Source organism: Nyctibius grandis, chromosome 4 (genome assembly GCF_013368605.1).
Source record: "Nyctibius grandis isolate bNycGra1 chromosome 4, bNycGra1.pri, whole genome shotgun sequence".
Lineage (NCBI taxonomy): Eukaryota > Metazoa > Chordata > Aves > Nyctibiiformes > Nyctibiidae > Nyctibius > Nyctibius grandis.
Genome location: NC_090661.1, coordinates 25,985,898 through 26,003,952, shown reverse-complemented (window position 1 = coordinate 26,003,952; position 18,055 = coordinate 25,985,898). Strand labels below are relative to the sequence as shown.

General features: G+C 47.9%; 1 protein-coding gene across 1 annotated transcript in view; it reads right to left on the bottom strand.

Annotated features, from left to right (window-relative positions):
- Positions 1 to 649: 649 nt before the first annotated feature.
- The window catches only part of CD82 (CD82 molecule), a 50,376-nt gene continuing 32,970 nt past the window's right edge, over positions 650 to 18,055 (bottom strand). The window contains exons 5-9 of the mRNA XM_068399000.1: positions 16,892 to 16,966; positions 6,111 to 6,218; positions 3,656 to 3,847; positions 3,281 to 3,364; positions 650 to 2,775 (exon numbers count right to left, since the gene is read on the bottom strand). Of these exons, the coding sequence (XP_068255101.1) occupies positions 2,698 to 2,775; positions 3,281 to 3,364; positions 3,656 to 3,847; positions 6,111 to 6,218; positions 16,892 to 16,966 (537 nt within the window). The 3' untranslated portion in view covers positions 650 to 2,697. The remainder of the gene's footprint in view (positions 2,776 to 3,280; positions 3,365 to 3,655; positions 3,848 to 6,110; positions 6,219 to 16,891; positions 16,967 to 18,055) is intronic.

Sequence of the window (18,055 nt, the reverse complement as noted above, 5' to 3'; positions counted from 1 at the left end):
AGAGCTTTTCAAACGGTCAAGCCCAGACTGTAGTGGCATAACCTACAAAAATGCCTACATCGGCTTTCTTCCTCCTCACAGTGGCAGGGCATGGGCTGAGAAATCTTTTTTTAGAATAGCAGCCTGGAGGCAGGAGCCTACTGAAGGTGAGTAGGAAGAGGAAAAAATGATAAAGCTAAGCTAGCAAGAGCTGTATGCACTGTGGGCATAGCAGCAAGCTTACATTTTGTCAGTTAGTCCCAGAGGCTTATGACTTCATACAGTGCAGACTGTTCAGATTTGAAGCAACATCTTCAAATACAGAGATCACTTAGCTTAGGAGATAGCAGGTAATTCAAAGGAACTACCACTCAGTCAGCTCACCCTAGACATACTTCATAAACAAGGCAAAGTTTACTCTAGAATACAGCCTAGGAAGATTGTCACCTCCCTTTGCTGGGCAGTATCTTCACAGTCCATTTGATCTCACATGTGGGCCTCAGAACAGCTTTTGACAGGCCCTTTGCTACATTGAACAAACAAGGTGTCAGTAATTTGCATGTAAGCAGAAGGGGGTGGAGAGGAAGCAAGGAGAAACCACTGCAATGCACAAGTCGTAGGCAGAGATATATTTTTTTAGCAAAGTCTTTATTACAGAAATATTCACCCTCTAGACTTTTATATCTGTACATGCATTTCTTCCAGTAGGAAGATGTTGCTAAAAACAGACAAAAACCAAAAAGGAAACCCCGCATGGGCTCCTTTTTACTTGCTGCTCAGCATTGGCATCTGTAACTGAACAAGAATCTTACAAATAAGAACACATTAGAGAATAGACTTTGTGCTACAAAAGCTAGCAAGCTTTACTGCTAAGAAGGGTGACTTCTGCTATAGCAAAGGTCAGCTTGAAGGATCTGTGCAGGAAGGAGCAGGTGTCTCAAAACAGCAAAGCCTTATCAGACCTCCATAAAAACCAGTTGCCCAGTCATGTCTACTCTCCCCAATCACTGCTGTGTCCAGAGATAAGGGCAGAGCAGGAATCCACTGCTGGGGCCCTGATCCCCTGCACAAGCCTTTATTCCCAGAAGGAAAACTGAGTAGATAGTGAAGCATCCCTAGCCATGGTACTAGGGTTATTCCCAACAGCCCCACCCCTGACAGGAGACAGTCCTGGGACCACCTCTGTAAGGCAAAGGCTCTCTCACCAAGTACCTTGTATCAGGTCTCAGGCAAGGACCACCCACTTTCTCTCATACAGCTTCCTGCTGTCAGGGTGATTGCACACAGGTACAACTTCAGGAAATCTGTTGTGCCCAAGCCACCTCTAAGACTGAGGATTTGCACCCAGCTCACTTATCTAAGAAGTTGGGGCAGTTTTTCACCTACATTTCCTAGTTTCTTCTGTTCTACACCACTCTGTGCTGCTGGCCATTGGCTGAATAGACCAAACAGCCCAGCCATTAAGCACAGAAACGACCTAGCCTGCACGACTGCAGAACCAGTTACTTATCTGCTGCAGTGCTTACGCTCGAGACAGAGCTCAGGATGCAGCCATGGCTCCAGACCGCAATGGAGTCAGAAGACTGGAGAACTGAAATAAAAGCAACTTATCCTTGCATCCAAACTACAGAACCTAAACCGGGCACTGGTAGCAATGATACTCCAATATACAGCATCAGCAATCCAGTCAGATCTCTCCATATTAATAATTAAAAACCACATCTAATAAATTTTATGTTCATAAAGGGGGCAGGGGAAGAATCTAGTTAATCATAACCTCTGTAAAAGTTGGCAAGCCAAGAATGCAACCAGCAGAGCCAGCCAGGGGCTGAGTCCACACTATGTAGCAGTCTCTGAAGTGCCTCCAAACTGACAGAAGCCAGCAAAGCAGTAATAGGGGGAGAAGAAAAAGCAAAGAGGCAAGTGAGAGAGACATGTGTCAAATCCAGAACTCAAGGGCCCCATTCCAGAAGCAGCTGAGCACCACCACCACAATCTGCCAGGCCACACCAGGAACAGGTAGGCTTGGCTCCCTCCCAGTGGCTTCTCATCACGCTTGAAGGGAAGAGCTTCCTTGAAGGCAAGGCATAGCCAACTCTAGAAGCAGGAGAAGCGAGTATGAGAGTAGCGCTTGATATTTCAGATGAGAGCCTAGGCTGGAAGATGCATGGTAGGAGCCGAATTGGGTTAACTGCAAGGGAGAAGGCCTATAAAGCACGACTAGTTACCACCACAAGTCAGTAACGTAGGTGAAGCTACCAAAGCACTGGAATCTCAATAGCAATTCTGGCTCATGGGACAAAGTGATGGGACTTCGGGGGGCAGGGGGAAAGATATGTGGGAGAAGAACGAGGCGGGAGAGGAGTTATTGTATGTTAGGCCCAGTGGGTTGCAGAATAGAGATATCAACAGTATTGTTTAACATGGACCAGGCAGCAAAAGCATTGTCCCCTCAAGTTAATCGGTGTCTCCTGTGATATGAGACAATTAAGTTCTGCTTCTTGAAGTAGAAATAATCCAGAGGCAGGATGCAGGTGGCCCAAGGGCCCTATTGCCAGAAGATCAGGCTGTATTGCAGCTCTAATAGTTCTTAGCAGAGTGGTATCAGAAATGGGGGGTCACAGGAATAATGGTCAATGGTTGGACAGTCTGGGTATGAGGCAGGAATGTTCTGTTTGCTCCTTTCTCTGTGGTGCCGTAGCTCTGGAGTCAGCCAACTCAAGACTTGGGCACTTTGGTGTAGTCTTCACTGTGTATGTTCTTGCAGAGCGAAATGGACAGTATCATCCCCAGCAGCTGGAATAAGTAATGAAGAATGGGAATAAAATCAGCAACCAGACATAATAAGGTGGGAAGAAAGGGTGGTACAGGGGAGCAGAATACAGTGGTCTCCTTTTAATGACATCACGCAGGTGAACAGAGTTGGTCCCCAACACATGGAAAATGCAATAATCGGGACGACAAAAATATTTTGCTGTAAAAAGATGCATCTTCATCGAGAATCTACGTTATGGGCTTTCTAAGGCAACAAGTGGGACGTTGCTTGTCTCATTCTTCCTGGTTACACATGCAGAGAATTGCCAAGCGTCAGACACAGCAGCAGGAACCACAAGTAGACAGGGCTTTTTTCAATTTTTAATCCAACCAACAAAAGCAGCAGTTCAAAGCTCCAGGCAGACACAACCAAGAGCTAGAACTGCACTGTCATTAAACCAGGTGTCTATTACTTGAAAAAATAGCTTTGCCTTTAAAAGAGTCTGCATGGTAAGACAGTATAGGTTCATGTTAGGGAGTAACTTACCTCTATAACAGCAACACCAGTGCAGACCCCAAGAATGACACCAAGGTTGTCCTTCAACCACTTCTCTACACCTTCCATACATCCCTATGGAGAAAATGTAGTCACAAGGGAAAGAAGCATGAATCTAAGTATCTCAAGACTAAAAATCCATAACACATCTCCTTGTGCATGCAGAGATTATTCCAGTTACATGCTATACTAAATTTCACAGTAGCTTTAGCAGAAAAGGGCAGGATCCCCGTCCTCCCTTACCCCAATTTCCACAGGTACTTCAAGCAATACTGATGTGAAAAAAGTGCTCTAAATAATTCCCAGAGGAACAAAGACAAGGTGACTTCAGTAGAAGCTCCACAGGGCCAAGACATACCCACTTACCTGCTCATGAACAGGCCAGTCAGCATACGTTGCAGTGCCGTTGACAGGGACATCCAGATTACAGAAACCACTATCTACCTTAATGTCTTCAGAGCTATTGGAACAGGAGCAGGGATACGCAGTCATGCTTTGATTGATAAGAATCTCATTATTTTCCCAGTCCTTTGCTCCAGTCCAGCCACAGCAGGCGATCTAATAAGCAGAGAGATAATCGTGGTCTTACACTTTGCACTGGTAACATATTGCACATGAAAACAAACAGGCAGTGGAGGCAGAAGTACCCAGGACCTCTCCATGTAACAACAACAGTCAGGCCATATAGTTTGCATGAATTAGTTACATTAGAACATCACCCTGGTTACCAGATGATAACCTATGCATAGGGCCATCCAGAAGACAGGGGCATTATTTCCTACCAAAGAATCACTCTGCCAGCAAGACAAGAGTTAAAGGGCCACTTCTAGCAGACTTTGAGCGTAGTAGACTATAAATCATGCACACCAGTCATGCTAGAATACGAATCCTTTGCAAGCCTTACTGCATGAGGCCTAAATATTGAGATTTCAGCAGACCATGCAGTTTGACATCAATTCTACAGAGCACAATTTTGATTAGTTTTTGCAGACTAAATACTAGCAAAGCTCATCTTATCTCCAGGTGACAATGCTAAACAGAAGTAAAAGTGCAAAACAGATGTTGCTGGTGGGTCAGCTGGAGGAGGGCAGTTGTCCTGTGTGACAGGCTTGAGAGATTTTTTTCAGTCCCTCCAGTTCATCGTCAGCAGATTGAACTGCTGAGGGAAAAGCAAGGCAGGCAAGAGATTAATGTGTTGACAAGACATCAAGTGTATTCAAAGACATCTAAAAAGGATTACTATCTAGTCTTCCACTAGCTATGCCATTTCCATAGGTTTAACTGCTAAGACTATTTTTCTTTGAGTAGCACACATTTTTTGAGCAGACATGAAGCAGGAACTTTTCATTTTGTGGTTCCCAATTGCAAGGTACCACTGATCTTAGATGGGGCCTCCAGGGGACACAAGCAGCCACCGCACGATGGCATCGACATGCTGCCGAGCCCCAGCGAGTCACGATGAGTTTCCACTCTCCTGGCTGCAGTGGAAGACGGGATGAGGAAAATTTTCCATCCGAAGAAACATTTACATTCCTATACAGCCACGTGATAAAACTGCAGTTGCTGGAGGGGAAAGCACACTGGGAAGTCCAGCAAAGACTAAGGTCTTATCTTAAGCATGGATCCCAGTGCTTGCATGGTGGTACAGAGCAGAAAGGCTATCAAACTTAAGGTGGAAGTTTAGGGAAAATCCCCCTCTGCTCAGAAAGGAAAAGTAATGTTTCAGTCTGACGTAACAGACATGACAGCGAAGGTACAAACAGCTGAACACCCACACTACGATGAGCATTTGGTTTCCAAACAAGTGTTGAAGATCCAGCCTCCAGAAGGAACTACCTCTGCCTCACAGAGGTTTGGACTTTAACTCCAAGACTGGTCTACAGAACACCCACCCTCTTTCAAATGCTAACTCTAGCGTATGAGAGGAATTAGACTCCTAACACTCCACTTCACCTCTACAAAACCTTCTTCTTCTGTTCCTACATAAAAGAAGGGCTCAAGCAGGATTCTCTCTCCACCGTAGACTCAGCCTTCTCTTGAGTCCACTAGCAACGAGATGCAACTACAGTGATAAAATAGAAATAAATCATTCTCCCTCCAAGGAGGAGAAATACTGCAGGTCAGTGTTTTGCAGACTGAATAACAGACAGAAGAAAAATGCTATTACTTGTACTTACTACACATCAATCCCATGCTGGGCATGTATTTAACCAGAACAGCCAGCCAGCTCTCAACTTGTGGTTTGGCAGTAAACAGCTATCATGACTCCAGTGTGCCTGAACACTGATCTAGTGGCTGAAGCGCTGTCCCTGATGCTAAAACAAAAACCCTGGGCGGCTGGATGGCTCCCAAGAACACTGACACTTGCAGAAGAGCCATTACAATAAGCAAGAAACATGCACCAAGGAGTAAGGCAGGCAGTGCTACTGACTTGCCTGGCAATAAGCTAGGGACTTTACTTGCTACAAAAATAGTATGCACGGTGGCTTTCACACAGGCTAGCATTCTGGAGACCCTGCGGACAAAGAGAAGTGTTGGGGTGCCATTTGATAGGCCAGATACGTCAGGCTATGCAGCCAATACCAGCTAGTTCTAACAGCCAGCGTGCAGGAATGGTTCAGGGTCTTACCTAGTAATAGCAAGAGAGTTTTCTAGTATGCAGGCACCAAACCTCAGGGGCAACTTTGCAGATCATCCAGATCAATGTGCTCTAGTATTGCCTCTTGCAATACCTGTTTCCCTGTCCTCACCCTAGTTTTAAAGGCCATTTACTGCACTGACAAACAGCATGATCTGCCTCTTGCTGCCCCCCATGACTCACCTGCATTTGCACATAGTCCCACGCATCTTCTAAGTTCCTCTCATCATTATTCAAAGGGTCATAATTTTCAATCAGACTTCCAACTATGCGAGACAACTCTTCCTTCAGCTGGCAAGGAAAAAACAGGCAGGAGAGTTAGATTAGTCAACTCCTTGTAGCCTTTTCTTTGGGGCTTAGGGTACATAACACCCCTCCCTATCACCTGTGCTAGTCCTGCTGTTGATCCACCTCCCCCACAGTGGAAAAAAAAAACCACGGGCTGAACATTGTTATGGGCGTGAAAACATTTTGCTTTGCTCTAACTCCAGTGAATGAGGTTAGAGCAAAGACAAAAACTGCAGGCGGAGATTACAGGCACTGCAAAAAAAAAAAAAAAGTGGAATGGGCAGTACCTTCTGGTTAGCCCTCTTCCAAAGGACTGGAAGGAAACAGTAATAGGTGCTGAGGTCATCCCACTCGCACAATACAGGTATTTTTAAGTTACAGCAAAGAGACAGATAGAACCAATATTGAAGTCATTGGAAAATTAGCATTTAATTGGCACACAAAGCAACGCTTAAAGAAAAAAAAGCAACCAAGTAGTGACAAATCCCCCACACTGACCTTGAAATACCTTACTCTGCAGTCTTGTCTATGCTTTTGAAAAGAGGCAATAAACATGACCAACAAGATGAAATGCAGAATGCGTTTACCAAAATAAAATCCCACTATGATGACCAAGGGCATTTCTTGCTAAGAGAACTTTTTTTCCAAGCAGAAGTAAACACTACAAATCCACCCTTGCTTTCAACATTGCATGGCCTGCTGCTATGTAATAGGGAATTTATTCTAGAGAAAATGAGTTAACTCTAGGTCCCCATTTCCTCCACCAATCATTCTTCTTAAGCTTATTAAGCAGATGGGAGACTGCTATTCAGGTTCCTCAGAAGTTGAAGCTTGGAATAAAATCCTTTGCTTATTAAGTACAGCATTATGCTTGTTATAGTGTTGATGGGAAGCACATTTGATGCACAGAGAATTCAGACATCAGACCAAGCAATCATGCATCCCCTTAACACCAGAACAGAAAGCAAAATAAATTTAACTCACAAAAAAGCAAAGTTGTGAAGTCCTAGACAAATAAGTGTTACAAGGTATAGAGGACAACTGGAGATCTACCACAGAAAAATGGGATGCTTGGTGGCCACAAAACAAACAAAGAACGAACCCTATAGGCTCCAGTGGTCCAAAGTCAGAGGACCGAAAGAGTCTTAATATGCATCAGGAAAATCCTTCCAGAAGAGACGGGCAAATAGCAAAACAATTGTACAAAGCACAAATTGTATCTCTTCAGAAATGTTATATGCAGTTTCGGTCACTCAAAAAAAAGGTATTTGCATAAAGTAACAAGTAGAAAGAAGGTAATATATACAGTCCCAGTCTTGAAGGAAAGGCAAGACAGCAGCTTTGCTATGCGATGCAACAGCCAAAGCACTGGAACTTCCCAGCAAGTCCTTGCCCTGGCACAGAGAAGGGCTACAAACCTGATAAGCAACAAGGAAACAGAACTGGGTATGGTTATCCTGGTAAGACACAGGCTGAACAACTGCTGCCTGCCCCGGACGAGACAGAGGTGAAAGATAAGTGCAAGCTAGAGGATGACATTGCCTTAAGTACTCACAGGTAATGTACTTCTAACCTTGCACGGCAAGCAAGACTCTGGTCCAGAATCTCAGTCACTGCAGTTCATCGCCACTGCTCAGGGAAGGTATGAGTCACCCTGCTCCTGTATACAGCTGGGTTTTCTGTAGTGGAAACTTCCCTTTCTCACAAGGCGTTGATCTGCCTCTCCCCAGACTCCTACAACTGCTACTTCTATATTAAGACAGGAAGTACTACAACTATCTAAACGGCTCATTAACAGTCTTATCACAAAGCTCGGGTGTATCAAATCATCCCTTCACCCCCATTCCTTATCCAGAGGTATTTACAACAGTTTTCAGTTTGATAAGGTGTGCAAGCTACCAGCAGACTCCTTCACCACCTTCTTCCCACCTCCTTCTGAAGCTCTTCTCAGCCAGCCTGTACATGAGGACAGCTGTTATTGCTAAGGACAGACTCAGATTGCAAGAGGTTGGAGAGAAGTGCCATTAGACTACTCGAGGGATGGGATAGAGTTACATCAGCCTGAGCACTAGCATGCTCCCATCCCATGTATTACCTTTTTTCCTGTGGTGCTACAGCATATTGCAGATCAGTGAAAATGGTTTTTCCCTTTCCTCCTACTGTTAAGCATTGCAAATGACCATAGCAAACCCAAGGACACCCAGCAAGAGGAAGCAGAGCTTACTGTTAGAGAGGAGCTTCTCTACATCAGCAACTCTTCTTCCTAGGAATATTGCAGCTCTGCTCACTGGGATCAGTTATGTCAGGCCAAACAGATGGGAGCTGCATGATCTTTCTTCTCATGATGTCCAGCTCTTCCCCTTTTAATCACTTTGCTTCCCCTTTTCCTTCCCTTCAAATCAAGCCAGCCTGACCTGGTTCTCGCTAATGAGATTAGCCTTGGCTGCTGCATAAGCCTTATCAGTTACCAAACCTCCGAGTTCCCACCCTCACCCCTCCTGCAGCACACTGCTGGCTCCACACACAGAGGGAGGCAGAGAGCTGTGTTTGTTGTCCTATCCTGGGCCCATCTAGTCCCTTAGCTATTAGGCCAGACAGACCTTAGTGTCACTTCTGCAAGAATCCCAGGTAGGACCTCTGTTCTCCATCCCAGGACCCCACCACAAGCAGAGACAGGGACTGAACTAGATGTCCCCAATCACAGCTGCATACGGAAGCTGTATCTCTGCTCTTCCTCTACTCTTACACAAGAACAGGCAAGAAGTCTTACAAACAGCTCTGGTTTCAAAAAGTGAGGCATTTCAGTTAAAAAAAAAATCTCAGGCATTGTTAGGTGTTTCAGAAAAGTAGTCGGAGAACGGGGGAGTGTTACGCAAACAACAGCACAGCCCTGGAGAGCACGCACAGGCAGCTTGTTCACAGGTTTAACCAGCAGGACAGCCCAAAGGGGAAACACAGGCACCTGCAGTTGATCACCCTTCCACACTCGGCAGAGGAAAACTGAAAGAGCAACAAGCTAAAAATGCATATTGAACACTTAGGCAGGCTTTCAACATCCTTGCCATCTTCACCCATTTAAGGCCCATCAGGACTCAGTGCTGTGTGGAGCACGACTGCTCCGAAAAATGGCTGCCCTTGCTTTCTGAGCTCCTGCTGCTTCCCAGCTCCAGCTAGCCCAGTGTCAGAAGGCACAACCCCGCCACCCCACAGCAGGGGCATTCAAAGCCTAGGCACCAAAGCCACAGACCACTGCCATAAAGCAGCAGGGCTGTCAGTCTCCCCTTCACAGAGGCTTACTGAAGAGAGAGCTGGGGAAAGCTAAACACCAGAGGCAAGAGCATAGGTCTTTGATTCCAGTCTCGATCACAGAATGAATCATGCAGGCTTCTTCCAGGGTCAGACACCATCGGTCATCTATCCTGTCCCTCTGTCTGAGACTCAAGCTAGATCCTTCCCCCAGCATTTATTAGCATCTAGCCTGCACATGAAAAAAGGCTCAAAAAAACAGGAGGGGGCTCTCAACCCCCCAGTCACTTCAAATTCTGAAACTAATAAACCGTCCGTAGCCCTAGGCAAGTCGCTGCATGCAATCACACAGGCCTGTTTGCTGCAAACAATAGCTAACAAGTAGGACAATTCCCAAGAGATCACTGCTCTCCTTCACTCAAGGCATTTAGAGCCAAGCTGCAGAGAACTGTGTGAACTAGGCCAAGAGAGACCTTGCCCAGGCTCTCACATGTTTAGGGGCTCGTGATCTACTACATGTAGGTGAGTAGCAACATTCAGCTCACAAAGCAGAATGCTATTTGCAACATTTGTGACATTACTATTTTGTTATCCCTAAAAAAACCCACCACCACCACAGTTTCAGTCACCAACAGATGTAGGGAAGTGGATGTTGAATCAACATCCTCCCAGTAGTACTGGGCAATTCCAGTCTGAAGGGGCATTCCTCTAGGAATTCCCACAGGGGAGGCAAAGCAGCAGCCTTCCTGTCGCGAGACTGAACCTTTTACAGTTATACTAACTCTATTTCAGCATAGTTCCATACCTCAGGGGCGTGGAAGGATTTGGACACTGAAAAGGAGCAGGTATTCCAACAAAAAATGAAGTAAATCTGTTCAGCAGCTACCAATCAAGAAAAGGGCAGGTAGAGGAGTACAACAATAATCCTGTCTACTCTCCTGCAGTGCAGAAATAAATACTTCAGTTGCAAGCATCAGAGGAGCGAGTATCACCTTGCTATATTCTGGAGCCACGATCCTTTCCTCCACTCTTGTTATTCCTTGGTTTATATCTAACCAAGTTCCTGAAGTCAGAAAGAAATAAACACGAAGAACACAATAGACATCTAGGGACTGGATCTTGAGCAGTTTTTGGCTTGCTTCACTGTGCTCCAAGCTGTGCTGGGATGACGTACATCAAGTGAAGCAGAGCGACATGCATAGCATCAATGAAGCGCAGCCACAAACCAGTGCGTGGGAGGTTTCAGCCAAGACCCTCTTGGAACAGTTTTTCTTAATGCTCTAGGCAGGTACTTCGGAAGATCCCTGAAACAGAAGGGCTCTAGAAGAGATTTTCTGTAAGTTTTTTCACTGAGGACTGAACAGGAGCATCTGTTCAAAGCCCAGCTTCCCCTGACACTCTGCTGGATCTGTACAAGTGATGATCTCAGCCACACCAGCTCCAAGGGCTGTGCAGAATAACTCCCAGCACTTTTATTCTTCCCCTGGTCTGACTGAGGTTCAAATGAAGAGCTACAGCTCAAAAGCCGGAGTTTTCTAGATTAGAGTGACAGCTGGAGCAGAAATACCAACGGCGGTACGGAATTTCCTGGTCAGAAAAGTCGCATTTTCCCATCGCAGGGGAATGCCCATCCCCACACCTCCTCCTCTGCATTAGTCAGAGCTGTTTGTTGAGAATCAGCAGCTTGTTTAAAGCTTTAACTTTACACACCAGCTAGCCAATGTTTCAGTTTCTCAATCAGCTCCAACCAGCCCAGAGAGCAAGCTACATTCACACCACATTTGTCAAGGAACCCAGCCAACAGCTGCTTGCAGTCACCACAGCCACTTGTACAAAGCTCATATCAGCTACACTGGGGACATGCACCTTCCCTCTGTCCCCAAACTTCACCACCAGGCCCCATCCACAACTTACTCAACCACCTGCTTTCTGTAACCACCTAGCAGAAGGGTTGGCTTAGGAGAAGCAAGCACGGCCATGCAGTGGTATAGATACACAGTTACGTGGCAAAGGACAGGGTTATCCACAATTCGTACCAGAAACCTGCATACCACGACAGAAGCCAGCAGGGACTCCTGCTGTAACTTGCTCCCACTGTATGAATGTGGCTGCCCATTTAGCTGTCAAACAGCTGGAGGCCTGACTGGGCACTGACCTGGCCAGGGAATCTGTAGCCAGGACAGGCTGTTGCAATGTCAGTTGGCAGCAGCAGCAGCAGCGGTGGTGACTGAGGTGAGTGCGGGGCGAGGGCGAGATCGGGCTGTACCGGGCGGTTTCCGTGCTCTGGGCCCCCCCCCCCCCCGCCCCGAGCAGCAGCCCCGCGTCTGGACCCGGAAGTTCCCGGCAACGAATCAGGAGAGGAGGGGGCGTAGCACCACGCCCTGTCGATCGGGTGATAAGAAGCCTCTGGGTGGGCAGGCAGAGGGGAGAGGGTGAGTAAGCAGTGACTGTGTGTGTCCCAGGGCAGGGGAGGCCACAGCCGTTTGCAGGGCCCTGACTCTCTCCCAGGCTGTACTCAGGGCCACCTGAGCAGCAACCCCGAGTCCCATCCCAGGAGAGGAGGGGGTGTAGCCGGAGGCACGTTGGGAGATTTGAAGGGCCCCCTGGGAAGCGTGAGCAACCCAGAGCGTGGTGAACAGGAGCACGCAAACAGGGGCGTGGCAGTTTGCGCAGCAGTTCTCGCAGGCAGGGCGAGCAGAGTAGGTGGGCAGGAAGGTATGGTTTCCACTCGGCGGGGCCCTAAGTCCCTTGCGGGTGCCAGAAAAGACATGGCAACCCAAACGGACCTGCTGCGGAAGCATGCGGAGGTGCAGGTGGCAGGCTGCAGGGAGTGCCAGAGCCTGGCCCTGACACTCGAGGGTAACAGAAACCTCACCTGTGTGAGGTGTGAACAGGTCGATGACCTGATCTCCTTGGTGGCACGACTCAAGGAGGAGGTGGAAAGGTTAAGGAGCACAGGAGCATCCCAGGAAGAGGTTGGCAGGCAGTGCTGTTCCCTGCCTGTCCTGGGGAAAACGGACAGGCCTAATGCTCCCCGGGTAGTAGAGGATCCTCTTCCTCCTCCACAAGGAGCAGGAGGAGACCTAGGGGATGGGGGAAAATGGAGGCAGGTCCCTGCTCGGGGTGGCAGGCAAATCCCATCCCGACCTTCCTCCCCTCCCCATCTCCCCCTGAAGAATAGGTATGAGGTGCTGGAGCCTGAGCGTCTTCCTGAGTGTCAGGAAGACACGAATCTAGGTGAAAGACCTTCTACGGGGCTACATAAACAGAAGCAACCAAGTAAGAGGGTTGCAACCAGCTCCAAAAAGGAGAAAAGAAAAGTAATTGTTATAGGCGACTCCCTGCTAAGGGGAACGGAGGGCCCCATATGCAGGCCAGACCCAGCTCACAGGGAAGTCTGCTGCCTCCCTGGGGCTCGGGTAAGGGATGTTGTCAGGAGGATTCCTGAACTGGTGAGGCCCTCTGACTACTACCTACTATTAGTATTCCAGGTGGGTAGGGATGAGATTGAAGGGAGAAGTCCCAGGGCTATCAAAAGGGACTTCAGGGCCTTGGGGCGTTTGGTAAAGGGGGTAGGTGCGCAGGTTATATTCTCTGCAATTACTTCGGTGTTTGGTGAAAATAGGGAAAAGACTATAAAAGTACAACAGATTAATATGTGGCTAAGAGACTGGTGCCATAGGTGGGATTTTGGGTTCGTTGACCACGGGGCGGCTTTCATGGCACCAGGCCTGCTTATGCCAGATGGGGAACAGCTGAGTCAGGAGGGGAAAAGGGTAATGGCCCAGAAGTTGGCAGGGCTGATCAATAGGTCTTTAAACTAGGTTTGATGGGGGAGGGATATACGACCAGGGCAGCCACAAATGAACCTAGGGGCGACAGGCCTGCGTCGGGGGCAAGACTGCTAGCCCAGCTGAAGTGCGTTTACACCAATGCACACAGAATGGGCAACAAAGAGGAAGAGCTAGAAGCCACTGTACAGCAGGAAGGTTATGATGTGGTTGCCATCACAGAAACGTGGTGGGATGACTCTCATGACTGGAGTGCTGCTATGGATGGCTATACGCTCTTTAAGAGGGACAGGCGAAGCAGGAGAGGCGGTGGGGTAGCGCTGTATGTTAGGGAGTGCTTGGACTGTGTTGAAATTGAGGAAGATGAGGAGGATGACAAGGTTGAATGTCTATGGGTAAAGATCAGGGGGAAGGTCGGCAGGGCGGACATTACGGTGGGAGTCTGTTATAGACCACCCAACCAGGATGAGCAGGCGGACGAGGCGTTTTACAAGCAGCTGTCAGAAGCCACCCGGTTGCCGGCTCTTGTACTCGTGGGCGACTTCAACTTGCCGGATGTCTGCTGGAAATACAACATGGCAGAGAGGAAGCAATCTAGGAGATTCCTCGAATGTGTGGAGGACAACTTCTTCATGCAAGTGGTAAATGAGCCCACTAGAGGAGGGGCCCTGCTTGACCTGTTGTTTGTGAACAGAGAAGGACTAGTGGGAGATGTGAGGGTCAGTGGCCATCTTGGGAATAGCGACCACGAAATGTTACGAGTTTTCGATAGTGGGGGAAGTAAGGAGGGGCAAGAGCAGAACTTCTGCCTTAGATTTCCGGCGGGCTGACTTTAGCCTGTTTAAGAGGCTGGTGGACCGAGTCCCTTGAGAGTCGGTCCTGAAGGACAAAGGAGTCCAGCAAGGCTGGACATGCTTCAAAAGGGAATTGCTAAATATTCAGGAGCAGGCTGTCCCGGTGTGTAGAAAGACAAGCCGTCGGGGAAAAAGACCGGCCTGGTTAAACAGAGAACTTAGCCTAGAACTTAAGGAAAAAAAAGAGAGCCTATTTGCTCTGGAAGAAGGGTCGGGTAACTCAGGAGGTCTATAGGGACGTGGCCAGGTCGTGTAGGGAGAAGATTAGAAGGGCCAAAGCTCAATTAGAGCTTGATTTGGCTGCTACAGTCAAAGATAACAAAAAAAGCTTTTAGAAATACATCAACAGCAAAAGGAGGGTCAAGGAGAGCCTCCACCACTTGCTGAATGAGGAGGGTAGTGTAGTGTCAGGGGATGAGGAAAAGGCAGAGGTGCTCAATGCCTTCTTTGCCTCGGTCTTTAATGTCAAGACCGGTTGTCCTCAGGAGACTCGGCCCCCAGAGCCCGAAGTTAGGGGCGGGGAGCTGTGTGAACCTCCTGTAATCCAGGAGGAGACGGTTAGTGACCTGCTGTGCCAGTTGGACACCCACAAGGCTATGGGCCTGGATGGGATTCACCCCAGAGTAATGAAGGAACTGGCAAATGAACTTGCCAAACCACTCTCGATTATCTACCAGCAGTCCTGGTTAACTGGAGAAGTTCCAGCTGACTGGAAATTAGCAAATGTAATGCCCATCTACAAGAAGGGTCGGAAAGATGATCCAGGGAACTATAGGCCTGTCAGCCTGACCTCGGTGTCAGGCAAGGTGATGGAACAGATCATCCTGAGTGCCATTACGCAGCACATGCAGGACAATCGGGGCATCGGGGCCAGCCAACATGGATTCATGAAAGGCAGGTCCTGCTTGACCAACCTGGTCTCCTTCTATGACAAAGTGACCCGCTTAGTAGATGAGGGCAGGGCTGTGGATATAGTCTAGCTAGACTTCAGTAAGGCATTCGACACTGTCTCCCACAGCATCCTCCTAGACAAACTGGCTGCCTGGGGCTTGGATGGGTGGACTCTTCGATGGGTTAAAAACTGGCTGGATGGCCGAGCCCAGAGAGTGGTGGTGAATGGGGCAAAGTCCAACTGGCGGCCGGTCACTAGCGGTGTTCCCCAGGGCTCAGTTCTGGGGCCGGTGCTGTTCAATATCTTTATAGATGATCTAGACATAGGGATTGAGTGCACCCTCAGCAAATTTGCAGATGACACCAAGCTGGGTGGGAGTGTCGATCTGCTGGAGGGTAGGAAGGCCCTACAGAGGGATCTGGACAGGTTAGATAGATGGGCCGAGACCAACGGCATGATGTTCAACAAGAACAAGTGCCGGGTCTTACACTTCGGCCACAACAACCCCATGCAGCGCTACAGGCTGGGAGAAGAGTGGTTAGAGAGCGGCCTGGCAGAAAGAGACCTGGGGGTGCTGATCGACAGCCAGCTAAACATGAGCCAGCAGTGTGCCCAGGTGGCCAAGAAGGCCAATGGCATCCTGGCCTCTATTAGGAATAGCGTAGCCAGCCGGTCTAGGGAAGTGATCGTCCCTCTGTACTCGGCACTGGTGAGGCCGCACCTTGAATACTGTGTCCAGTTCTGGGCCCCGCACTTCAAGAAAGATGTTGAGGTGTTGGAGTGAGTCCACAGGAGGGCGACCAAGCTGGTGAAGGGTCTGGAGGGTCTGACCTATGAGGAACGGCTGAGGGAGCTGGGGTTGTTTAGCCTGGAGAAGAGGAGGCTCAGAGGTGACCTTATTGCAGTCTACAACTACCTGAAGGGAGGTTGTAGTGAAGTGGGAGTTGGCCTCTTCTCCCAGGCAACTAGCGATAGGACAAGAGGACATAGCCTCAAGCTTCGCCAGGGGAGGTTCAGGTTGGACATTAGGAAGAATTTCTTTTCAGAAAGGGTTATTAGACATTGGAATGGGCTGCCCAGGGAGGTGGTGGAGTCACCATCTCTGGATGTGTTTAAGAAAAGACTGGACATGGCACTTAGTGCCATGGTCTAGTCGACAGGGTGGTGTCAGGGCAACAGTTGGACTCGATGATCCCTGAGGTGTCTTCCAACCTGGTTGATTCTGTGATTCTGTAATGCACTTAAGTAGCTCAAGGGTTATTCCCCTTACACTACCAAGTCTATTGGAGCTCTAAAAGCATACGCTGTGAAACTGCTTTCCTGACAGAGAGAACCACTTCAAATTGTTAAACCACGCAAACTGTAGTACAGGAACTGTCAGATACTTGGGTTTGCTCTTGGGGAAAGAGGACAGCTCTTCCAAGGGGAGTTTTACATACAGATGCAGAAGGGCTGAAAGGACAGAACAAGATTACACAACAAGGGAGGCCAGCCAGAAAAGCAGTCACTCAGGCTGGTAACCCCTCAAGTCACCAGTGATGGCAACATGGTAGTAATCACTGCTACTATGTGCTCAAATAGTAGTCTGCAGGAGGATCAAGAGGAGGTGTGGTCAAAAACCTTTCAGGAATTTCTTTTTACTGTTCCCACTACCCAAAAACAAAGCCTGTATACCAAGCAGAGTTTCATAATCCTTGAGAAAGTAGCACTACTGAGGCTGGCAGATACAGAAGCAGCAAACTGTACAGCAAAGCTGCTGAGCTGGGGTAGAGGAAAGGAGAATTCAGTTACGACTGCTAACAGTATAGCCCAGTTTGGAAGAAAGAATTTCCAGGTGCCTCCTGTTCCCCCAAACAAAGACAAAGGAAAACACGCACAGTAAGAAACACTTACTGTTTCTTTCTGGAAGTAGATAATCAGTCCAGCAGCAACCTGAGTTATGAGGATTACCATCAGGCAGGTGAAGTACTGGAAACAAAAGAGAACAGATGACCACTATCAGCCTTTAGAAAGGTCTGTACATAACAGCACAAGTTTTAGTAAGTTTTCATATAGAGAAGAAGTCACAAGATTGAGCCAATACCTTCGCCTGCAGACAAGTTTTGCTATCAACAAGTGCTCTCCCCAGTAAAAGGCTTAAGTACAAGTATCTACATCAGACCAGTGCACTTCAGCACTTCTCCCATCATGTCAACAGTAAGAATTCAGGAGGGAGAGGGTTTACAAGCACCCTCTGCATGTGTCATTCCAGCTGGGACTCCCTCTCCTACCCCCAGCTCCATTCCCAGTCCACTCTGACCTCAATCAGTTGGACTCTGCCTATTCCAAATCTCCACTGCAAGAAAAGTCAATTCTACAAACCTATTTTTTTGTATTATTTTTGAAGTCAATTACCTTTTTAAAAAATGCTATTTAATTTGTCTGAGGATGTAAATTTAAGATTCACCAGCAAACTGCTTTTAAGGGAAGTTCGACATCTAAGGTTACTTTTAAATGGTGGCAGCTACTACGATTACATTAGATGTTCCTAATGCCAGGACACACAATGTGGCCGTATGTGATTTCCTATACATATGTGCTCTGAATAAGCAGGAGTCAAGTAGCAGGCTGAGGTGTATGAAGCTAGTGTCACCTCATCCATTAGAGCCAGAAAATTTCCTATGGATGAACCGTTTGAAGAGAGGTCCTGACATACAGGACATTCCTAGTCAAGTCTGTCTTGACTCTTGCACTTCCCACAGAAGCTGAACTTTGCAGCACAGCAGGACACTGTCACTCTTCCTCTTCTCTCTCACTGCCTTTGATACTTGTTCTTGCACCATTGATAGCATAATGCCAACTGGGAAGTCGGAGTTGGGGGACAAGGTATAGGGTCACCTGGGACATCTCTCCTTAGTTGGCAGTCCTCAGCCCACTGTTTGCAGAAAGTCAATGACATCCTCTCTCATTTTGCAGTGTTATTAGCTCATCATCAGTAATGTCTGAGGAACCACTGCTGTAGCCTGTTGACTGCTGGAGAATTTAATGAGTGCAAATTAAGAACTGGATCTAAGTTGA